General features: G+C 31.6%; 2 protein-coding genes across 2 annotated transcripts; one reads left to right on the top strand and one right to left on the bottom strand.

Annotated features, from left to right (window-relative positions):
- Window positions 1-268: 268 nt before the first annotated feature.
- Window positions 269-1665, bottom strand: LOC123007370 (autophagy protein 5). Its single transcript, XM_044402635.1, has 4 exons — window positions 1154-1665; window positions 977-1101; window positions 736-930; window positions 269-682 (listed from the first exon to the last, which is right to left on the bottom strand). Exons 1-4 carry the CDS (start codon window positions 1513-1515, stop codon window positions 573-575), a joined length of 792 nt encoding a protein of 263 aa, XP_044258570.1. The 5' UTR covers window positions 1516-1665; the 3' UTR covers window positions 269-572.
- A 1015-nt stretch (window positions 1666-2680) lies between these two features.
- On the top strand, window positions 2681-5267 carry LOC123007359 (probable ATP-dependent RNA helicase pitchoune). Its single transcript, XM_044402619.1, has 8 exons — window positions 2681-2956; window positions 3040-3189; window positions 3387-3647; window positions 3698-4012; window positions 4059-4360; window positions 4409-4732; window positions 4784-4961; window positions 5021-5267. The coding sequence occupies exons 1-8, from the start codon at window positions 2767-2769 to the stop codon at window positions 5185-5187; spliced, it is 1887 nt and encodes a 628-aa protein (XP_044258554.1). The 5' UTR covers window positions 2681-2766; the 3' UTR covers window positions 5188-5267.
- Window positions 5268-11167: the final 5900 nt, after the last annotated feature.

Raw genomic sequence — 11167 nt, 5'->3', positions numbered from 1 at the left:
AATATATCTATCATATTTTTTACGACCATTATCACAGAAAAAATTACAAAGAATGAATTCATTATTATGATTTTTAATTACTACAATTATAAAAACATATTTTAATTATGTGATAGGCAACCAACATTGCACAACTGCATTCGTATTTATGTGTTAAGTTTTATCTTTTTTGTTTCATTAATCCAGCTTACGTTCCATTTGATTATCAAAAAAATATTGCAGCTTGAGTGTGCTTTTATCTATCATAATTCAAATAAAAACACATTAAACTACTTAAAAAGAACTTTATTTAAGATAAATGTAAAAATTCATAATATAATTTATTAAATATTTTGGCATTGCATTGCAACAAAATCGATCTATTTATCTAATCAATTATTTTATCAGAAGAGACAGTAATAAAGTTTTCAGAAAATACATTTGTCTACTACGTGTCTCAGCATCCATAATTACAATTTGAATATACTATTTTAGTCTTAACTTATACAAAAAATAAGCTTGTGCACCTACATAACGTACATTTGACATTAAGGCAATAAATACAAAAATTCTTGACAATATCACACAAAAGCTTACGTTTGTACACACAAATGCAGAAAGTTATCAGGATAACTAAGATGTTCAGACATCCATTGCAAAGGTGTTTCTAGAGGAGGAATCATACCATGGGTTTTAATAACAACTGAAAATAAAAAAATATATTATGTAGGTACAAGTCAAAGACAAGAAGTGCACCATTTTTTCCTGGAAACATTTCGTCTATTAAGTCTTGTAAAGTTTTACGACGCCCATCTTCAGCAACTGGTTTAATCAATTTTTGTCTGTAACCATCATCCATGTAACACCTAAACGGAATGTATTTGAAATGTTCTTGTTCTTGTGAGACTTCCATGAGTTTACGATTCACAGCCCAAAACTGATCAAACTTGTCTAAAATAATTTAAATAGGAACATTTTATGCTAATAATATCACTACCATTTTGTAACCCTAACCACAACTGATTATGGTCTTTTTTCTGCATATTACTTGCAATTTGTCCTCTATGTTTCAACACGTCAGCTTCCTTCAAACAAGCCATGAAATAGGACTCAACAGTTTCTCTACAAAAGCGTATGAAAACAAAAAATTAGAATAGAAAATTTTACAACAAACTTGTTGCTGAATTTATAAATCTGATTCCCTGGAAACTTATCAAAATGAACAGTAATGTTCCACGGCAATTGATCATCTGATGTGATAAGCAAATCGTAAAGAACTCCTATGGGATAATGCCACTTCATGGGTTGCCCATCATACTCCAACCACATTTCTCTGTCTTGTTTATCATTCGCCACATACCGTAAGAAATGTTTGCGGACTTTATCCGTAACTAAAGGAAAATAACTCAAACGTGGTACCATTAAATAAAAGAGGTCCGGTTGTTGCAACTCAACAACTTCATCAGGGTCCAGTTGAAAGGAAACGGGCAATTTACCCTCCCATACTTCTCGCAAAATCTCTCTGTCATTAGCCATACTTCACACTAATCGGTTCTATTTTCACATACTCAGTTATAATTAATCGGAACACGATAAATGAACCCACATTAACCACTGACAGGAGTGTGGCATTTTAGGTTAGAAAAAACTTTTGACTTTTAAGACAATTCTAAAGCTTGTGGCGCCATCAACGCTACGGTGTCATTTAGCGTAATCGCGGGCACGAGTGCCTTTACATTTTATTAAAATATAACTTTAAAAACAGGACAGAATCCTAAAAGTTGAACTTTTTTCAAAGATGAATTTTAACTTTTTTAAAAACTAAAAAAACAGTTCGAAATGCTTTGAAATTCAGCAGACCTTCATGAGCCGAACACGAAAACATATACCGGGTGTCCCAGGCAGACTTGGATATAATACAGTGGCGGACACGGAATTTTGGACATTAAATTTATGTCATTTCAAAAAAATGCAAGCCACGCTTTATTGTCATTATGATTGACGTTTGGAACTAAAATTTCAATAAATTATTTTATTTTGTTGTCATTTTTTCTCTAGCTACCAGGATAAAAATTACAAAAACCAAAAGTGAGGTTAGTTGCCTAAGGCCCGTTTTACATTTTTTTTGTCAGTCAAATGATATGATGATTGAATGATGATTGTAGTGCTAGAAAAAGGCTATCTTAGTGACATTTTTGTCGAGTCCCCAGCCCAATTAACTTCATTTGGGCAAAAACGGCCCTCGAAAAATCGAAATTTGAATTTGACGGATTTCTCAATTTTGCGTCACTTCCGCCTCGCAACTTAACGATGAATTATTATTAATTTATTTATTATTATTGGTGTGATTATAATAAATTTCGTTAATAAAATTCGTTCCAATTTTTTTTAACTACATTTTTTGAAAATTCATAAAAAAATTAGCTTATCCCCATTTTTTAATTATAATAGATTTTCTCACTCTATTCTTCTTTATATTTACTGAAATACAAAAAGCACAAAATTAGTACACTGCATGTATTAAATTAGTTGAAACTATTAAATACAATTTACAATATAAGTGGGAATAGGATCCCAATTTCAGTTAGTAAAGTTACTTTGTTACGCCATTATATACTTTACCAAATGTGTAGTTTTGGCTTTTACTCCACTCTACGCAATTTTCTTGTTCGCCACTGTACCAACATGGAAACATAAACGTTTCTAGAAAATTATTTTGACAGCTAACGTAACCTCAAATTTTGGAAAGTTCAAATCAATTGCACGTGTTTTATTTTGTGTTTCAAAATGTCTATTCAAGACAAAGTGCTAATGAGGAAGATTAAAAAACGAGAAAAGCAGAAATTAAAACTGGTTCAACAAAAAGAGAAAGAAAAAAACAAGTTGGTTGAAGAAGAACAGGAAGAGGAGAGCTTTGTGCCAGAACAACGCAAAGGGGCTAAAAGGGTCCAAAACGAAGATTCAGGGCCTGTTCGTAGTGAGTAATTAATTTTTTAGTCCATAAAGTTTAATTCAAATAAACACTGGGTTTTTTTGTCATTTCTTGTTTCATTATTACAGAGAAGAAAAAAAATAGGAAGAAGAAGGATATAGATTTAGAAGAAAGTAATTCAAGTGATAAGGAAAGTGAAGATGAAGAACATCAGGAAAATAACGATGGGGAAGAACCTCAGGAAGCTGAAGCTGAACCAGAAGATGAACAAAATAAGCGTGAGTATCAATGATAAAAAGAGTTTTTTGGTATATTCTATGATGAGTCAAAGGCGAATATGAGTCTCCTCGCATTATTTTTCAGATAATGCTTGAGTTGAGATTTTGCTATGAATACACCCATGTTCTGATTAGTTGTTTTGTTAATAAAGCAAAGAAGAAAATTACGATTCTTTTTTTATAATAAATATTTGCAGTTCCTGGTGCTGAGACCACGTTGGAAATTTTGAGTAACTCCACTTTTGACTCTCTTAAAAACAAAGTTTGTGAAAACACTCTCAAAGCAATTGCTGATATGGGTTTTACAACACTTACTGAAATTCAAGCAAGATCAATTCCTCATTTACTTGAAGGCCGCGATTTAGTCGGCGCTGCAAAAACAGGATCTGGAAAAACATTGGCTTTTCTTATACCAGCAGTTGAGTTAATTTATAAACTAAAGTTTATGCCAAGAAATGGTAAAATTTGTTGTTTTTGATTTTGTGAATTGCTCATGTTGTTAATGCAGGTACTGGTGTTATTATTATTTCACCTACAAGAGAGTTGTCAATGCAGACATTTGGAGTTTTAAAGGAATTGATGAAATATCATCACCATACTTATGGGTTGGTTATGGGTGGGACTAGTAGACAAACAGAAGCTCAGAAATTGTCTAAAGGGATAAACATACTAGTGGCTACACCTGGACGTCTTTTGGATCATATGCAAAACACCCCCGATTTTCTTTTTAAAAATTTGCAGTGTCTAGTTATTGATGAAGCTGACAGAATTCTTGATATTGGTTTCGAAGAAGAAATGAAACAGATTATTAGTCTTCTGCCAAGTAAGTTCTAAATTGATTATCAGGGCTTTTTCTCAATTTTTTTTAGAGAGAAGACAAACAATGTTGTTCAGTGCCACACAAACGAAAAAAATTGAAACCTTGACGTCTCTGGCGTTGAAAAAGGAGCCGATTTATGTCGGTGTAGATGACGCCAAAAGTGAGGCAACGGTCACAGGACTTGAGCAAGGTTACGTCGTTTGCCCATCTGAAAAAAGACTATTGGTTTTGTTCACATTTTTGAAGAAAAATCGCAAGAAGAAAGTGATGGTGTTTTTCAGTTCTTGCATGTCTGTGAAATTCCATCACGAATTGTTTAATTATATTGACTTGTCAGTAATGTGCATTCATGTAAGTGCCTATTTTTTTGTTTGAATTTTTTGTTAATTTGTTAACTAGGGGAAGCAAAAGCAGGCAAAACGGACGACTACATTTTTCCAATTTTGTAACGCTGAATCCGGAATTTTGCTCTGTACTGACGTCGCTGCCAGAGGTTTAGACATTCCAGCAGTCGACTGGATTGTCCAATATGACCCTCCAGATGACCCTAAAGAGTACATTCACAGAGTTGGTAGAACTGCAAGAGGTGAAGGAAGCAGTGGTCATGCTTTACTAATTTTAAGACCTGAGGAACTGGGTTTTCTCAGGTATCTAAAACAGGCTAAAGTACCGTTGAATGAATTTGAGTTTAGTTGGAATAAAATTGCGGATATCCAGTTACAAGTCTGTTATTTTATTTGTTTTATTTCTCTTATGTTATTAATTCAATTTTAGTTGGAGAATTTAATTGGCAAAAATTACTTTTTGAACATGTCGGCTAAAGAAGCTTTTAAAGCCTATGTCAGAGCGTACGACTCGCATCATTTGAAGACTATTTTTGATATCAGTACTCTTGATTTAGCTAAAGTTGCGTTGTCGTTTGGATTTAAAGTACCCCCAGCTGTGGATTTAAGTAAGTGCTATCTACTATTTGGATTTCAAATAAGAAATGGTATTTTTCTATTTTTGCAGAAGTTTCTGTTAAAAAATCTGAAAGACCTTCAAAGAGAAAGGGTGGAGGCGGATTTGGTTACTACAAGAATTTAAATTCAATGCCAAATAAGGATTATAAAAAGAATGTTGTCTACAGACAACCTAAACGCAAGGGCGGCTCAGATAAACGCCAGTTTTCAAGATGAGAAAATACATTTTAAGTGTTTTAATTATTGGTATCATATGTTTTACATTATGAATTATGATAATAAACCATTTTGACTCATATTGAGTTGTTTTTATTGAATCATTAATCCTTTTAATATATAAAAAATATTGAGCTATGCAACCAATTATACAACTACAAAATGTTCAGTATTAATTTTAGAATATTGCCTTCAGACGAAATAAATAAACGTTAGAAATGTTTTCTAATGAAATTTTTTGCTATCTAACTAATTAATGTTTAAAACTTACATTGCAAATGTTTATATAATTTTTATGGAGTTGCCTAGTAGAACTGATAAGGTATTTTACTTTTGTTTCGATTGTATTAGAAGACATTTAGGTTGAGCATTTAGAATAATGAAGTTAAAAAAATCCTGACAATAATACATTCAGATAAATGTTTTGTTACTGACCGCGCCTTTTAAATATACGGCAGTTTTAATAATAAATTAGTAGGAAGTTATTACTTGTTAGCAACCATCTGCGAAAATCATTTACCATCTTTTGTATACAATTTAGGTAAAATGCACTTTGGTAATGAATATATTGCGCAAACACAAGCAACATCCTTTGCAGAGATGGCAACTGGTTTGAACAGTGACCCAAATGGGCAATATCCGGTTTTTTATTTCATTAATTTGACCAAAATTTTTATTAATTCTTAATGACTCATATGTTATAAAAAATTACAACATTTCTAACAAGATATAATTTATTATTTAAACGTACTCATTATAATGAAAATTAATGTCGTTTCCGATTAACTCAAGAACTTTGTTTATTTAAATCAACTTACAGTTTGAGAATTACTAAATACTAAATGGCAGAAACAAAAAGCCATTTTGGGGTGTTTAAAAACAAGATATCTGTAAGTTTTTAGGTAATTTTGCATGATTTTGGGTGTTTTTTCAACGGTTTGCCCAATTTCTGGTGGTAGATATTTGGGTACTTTTGGGGTGCATAAAAATTAGTGCTTATTGAAAGATTTCAGGTCTTTAATTGTTTACCTTCGGAAAAACAGCAACATTTTAAGGATTCTGCCTCGTTTTTAGGGTGCCAAATACCCTGGTTCAGAAGCAACATTTTATATGTTACTGTTTGTTTTGAAAAAATATGTACCGATTTTGTCAGTAGTTAATGTAGTAATTGTTATGAGGTGAGCGCTAATCAGATATTGCATGTTTACCTGCCTCCATAACTTCTTGAATACCATATTTGTCAGTAGTCGAGTCCACGCGTAGGAGGACACGTGAACAAGCGTAGGTTGATACAAAAAAAGGTTTAGACTTATTCTTATACCTGTTGGAACACGAATTTCCAAAAGAATAAAGTTTTTGACAATAATTGTTTTCATTAAATTATGGGAATGTGTGACAGTAAAACAGGAAAATCATTGATGTATTCCGCTGTCTTGCATAAATTGAGATCAGTATCGGTGTTTGGCACTCTGAAATAAATAAATGCAGCGCGATAAGAAAGAGTGTAGGCTCACCTTCGAAATATTTTGTCTCAAGATTATTATTCTTCCGAGCTACTGAAATACAATGCACACCCTTTTGCTTGATTAATGGGACGTGTTCAAGGATTTCTTACACAATTCGAAGAAGGCATTAGAACGTACTGGAACTAATACGATAAATTATGTTATACTACGAAAATTTGTGAAAAATCTGACTTGTTCAAAAAAAAAATTAATTGAGAGAGAAAAGTGATCGGAACAGATGAATTTATAATTTTGTCGCGATAAACAAAAATTACATAAACTAATTCGCGGTTTAAGTGATTTAGTATGTAGGTAGTTGAGTTTTTGAAACAACATTTCGATTAAGTAATAAAATTAGCGAGTTGAGTAGAAATCTGTTTCTAATTTGGGCACAATTGGATTTTTTATTTTTTAATAGCTCATGTTAATAGCACTTGCGATTTCCACTTAAACAAAATGCAAATTTTCGTAATGGATTTTTTCAAATAATGGCAATTAATGTCATTCAGTGTTTAGCGACCACGCAGTTACGTGGAATGGAAAGTATAGAGTTTTACCATATTAATGAAAAATAGCCTACAGACGCATCTATAATTGGCAATAGGAAAGAAACTTTCTAAAAAACAGGAAAATATCAGAGAAAATATTTTAATTCAACTCCGAAAAAATCGATATCGTGTTACTTAAAACAAGACCAAGTTTGAATCAAATAAAAATTCTTGTATCAATACTATTAATCGAGTGATTTCTCTGAAACAGACCTTTCCATTATGGGCGATCTTAGATAGGTTGCTGGCGGCACTAGCGTGGGTGTTTTAGCGGCTGGTTTGATCCTGTGAAGGACATGACTCACTCTTGCATAACATATTGCACTTGTATAATGCCTTTTATCACTCTATCGAACCTCGCGGCCACACTGTATATAATCATTTTATTGAATTAGTTGCGGCCTTCGTGACCGAAAGATGAAGGGTCAAGGTGGAAGTTTAACTTATAAATTTTCAATTGTTATCACTAAAAATAGACTTTTCGAGATATTTGTTTACAAAATGTAGGTCTGTTCCATTTTATTAATGCTACAAGTAAACAGATGCGTTAATTTTAACGCAATTTGCATATTCGATCAATCACATTTAAATATTGTTGGAGAAATTTTTACTAAAAAAAATTTACTTCATAAATTTTTGATTTTTTTTTGGAAATTATACAGTATAAAAATAAAATAAAAAATACGGTTTGGTTTCGTAATAAAAGAAAAATTTTGCTTTGATAACACAGGGCGACAAAAAAAAAGTCATGTCGTGACAACTTGACAATTTATATATCATTTTGTTCGTCTCAGTGAGACAAATCAAATGCACTAAAAAAAAATTTAAAAAGTCCACACACTTTGAACTAAATAATTTTTTTCTAATTTAAATGAATTTGAAATACTTTAACTTTAAAAAATCATTGCTCAATAACTGTTATGCCGATTTCCTTCAAATAAAGACTATTTTAAAGGGATGGACTTGCCCTTTAGAATGATATGCAATTTGAAATTGAATATTGGCGAACTTTTTTTCGAACAGTGTTCGAAGAAGTTCGAAGTAAATAGAAGTAATCTAAGAAAAACCCTACGACTAATTTTTTTTTTCTTTTTGGATTCTAACTAATAAAAAGATGCTCTACACGATTGTGATAAAGAAAAAAAATTACTCGTATGGTTTTTCTTAGATTACTTCGAATGATATAAAATTTGTCAAGTTGTCACATGACTTTATTTGTCGCCCTGTGTTACTATTTCAAATATACAGAGTGATCCAAATTCTATCACACCGGCAATGTCACGGAGAAATTTAAATATAAATTTACTTGTACTTTACTGAAGCTAACATCATTTGTGTTATACAAATATTCAGAACAATAACACAAATTTATATTAGCTCTTTATGAATAAAAAAAAAGTTTTTAGGCAGGCGATATAATCTAATTCACATCTATACACGCAGAGATTTTATAGGGAATACAAAAAATTTAGGTAGTATACAGGGTGTTTCACACAACTTTACGACGCTTGCGCCTAATGTACGCACCCAAATATACAAAATTCACAAAACACTAGATACAAAAAATACACATTTAATTATTTAATTTTTGGAAACCCATGACAGTAGTTGTCAAACTAATTAGTTTCATTAGTAGTCAAAAACTGCAGTTTTTCAGAAACAATTATCATTTCTTCTATTTAAGAGACGGCATGAATCTAGTTTATCTATCTTAATTACTAACTAACTAAAAATGTTGTAATTTTTGAAAGGGTGTACAAAGTAAAGAAGATTATCCAATTTTTCAAAAATTGTAATCGAGTTCGTATAGGAATATATATTATTGATTGCATCTTACAAATTATGTGAAACAGTGTATTAATATATTTTTGTATTTCAAAAAAAAATATATAAAGAAAAATCAATACAGTCATAATAAAAGACTCAAGACAAAATTTGATCAAAATTATAAAACATAATTTATGTTATAATTTTTTTGGATCTATTTTTTTGTAAAATGTTTACTGACATGACATTACAGAATAAATTATTACTTGTATTTACTACCAGAAAAACTTCAGAAGATGATAAGAATCAAAAATATTTTGACAACACTTTAAGGCTACTTACACATCCTATTTTTTTTCCTTTTACTTGCAAATCAATTCTTTTCTACTTCCTGAATAAACTTTTTCAAACTGTATTTGTTATTTTGTAATATCTTGTTGAAGCTTCGTCATTAACAAATATTTGTTTGAATAATTTTTTACACAAAAATTAGATGTATAAGAGGCAGGACTTGATCGTTATCTTGATTTAAAAGTGCACTAATAAGACATGTTGTTTGTTGACACTGTTTGCCTAATTAGTAATTACTAGGAAGATAATTTGATTACAGGCTGTTAGATTGATGAAGAGTTTTATTCTCCTCGTAAAAAAATGTAGATTTTTTGATCATGTTCTGGATATCTGAGAACTTAACAGAAATATCAAACTTTAAATTACATAATAATAGATCTCTGTGAAGAGATTTATTGAAGAATGCTAAGTAGGTGTACTTATATGGTGAAGTTGGGGCTATAAATTGTGGTATACAGATCTCTGGGGATCTATTCCCATGTCCATCCGAGTGATTTTCACAGTTTCAGATAAAATAAGAAAGTTTGTTATCGGAATAAATTTTATAATTTTATTTAGAAACGTGCGTTTCCAAAGAATTACAGGAAAAGTAAATTGCTCTAAATTTACCTACAAAACATAATTTATACTCATGTCTCTACCGTTTCTGTCATCCCATTATGGATAATAAATTATTCATATTATTGGTAATGTTGTTTTTCTTGCGATCTAATGTAATCAATAATTACAACACGACCATAATGGGTAATTTCTTCAAGCAATAAATTAATTTTCAACTTGTAATTGAAAATCGAATGCTACCAGATACGCATCTGTAAAAATTTGAAGAGAATGCAGTCTGCATTTCAATGAAATCTGATCAATTATGATATTATTTTGTTCCACATTCGAGAGAAAAGGAGGTTTGGCTTGTATTTATCAGTTTTATGATATTTCATAACGGGAAACAATAATAGCCATCACACCTGGCTTTGGGGTCGGCGCCAGAATTCAAAAATAGATCCCTGGATGACTTCCGTCTCGGTGTTTACCACATTTTAGGCCTTATCTCCCTAATCAGAAATTTTTTTTTGGGATATCTTCTGACATTTTCCTAAAGAGGGTTCGTAGGCTGCTTGACGTCACGGTGAAGTAGGTGCTGGTCTCTCCAAAACAACGACCCACAAGAAACTACCATGTGGTCGAAACCCCATATGCAGAAAGTAGAACCTTGCTCACCTGATCGTGGGTTGCCATCAACCAAAATAGGAACATACCGGTAATTGCGCATTGGAAAAACATAACAGTGTATCTAACCACATTCACCAACAAAAGACATAATGTTTATTGAGTTGCTTAATATGTTTATCTCATGCTGCAACCACGGATTGAACAATCCATGTTTAGGATGAAGACACTACAAGGATGTGGTTTAGTTGTTTACCAGGATTTTTCTTACTCGAGGAAGGGTGTTTAGATGGGATGTGGGATGAAGTTCGTCGACTGTGGTGCTTCCCACAAAAACAGATAAATTACATTAATTATATATTTGAAACTGTAGATAATAATAGGGTCCTTAACTAAACTCTTTGTTTAGGTGTAGGCTCTTAAATAAATTAGTAACAGACGGACCACTAAGTCGAAAGTAATGTTTTCGTGGGAAAAACGGAGATTAAACAATTATGTTTACAAAATAAGCAAAAATCTAACTTGGGGTTGCAATTGACAACAAATTTGAAAAAAATGAAAGATCATTTTTATCTACTATTCAGAATATTTGATATACAAGGGAAACATAATTACAGGGCCGTACCCAAGGGGAGGGATTGG

This window comes from Tribolium madens, unplaced genomic scaffold (genome assembly GCF_015345945.1).
Source record: "Tribolium madens isolate multiple individuals breed KSU strain unplaced genomic scaffold, Tmad_KSU_1.1 Scaffold_3;HRSCAF=73;Tcas5.2_LG2, whole genome shotgun sequence".
In the NCBI taxonomy this organism is placed as follows: Eukaryota; Metazoa; Arthropoda; class Insecta; order Coleoptera; family Tenebrionidae; genus Tribolium; species Tribolium madens.
This window is presented reverse-complemented; position numbering and strand designations above follow the sequence as displayed.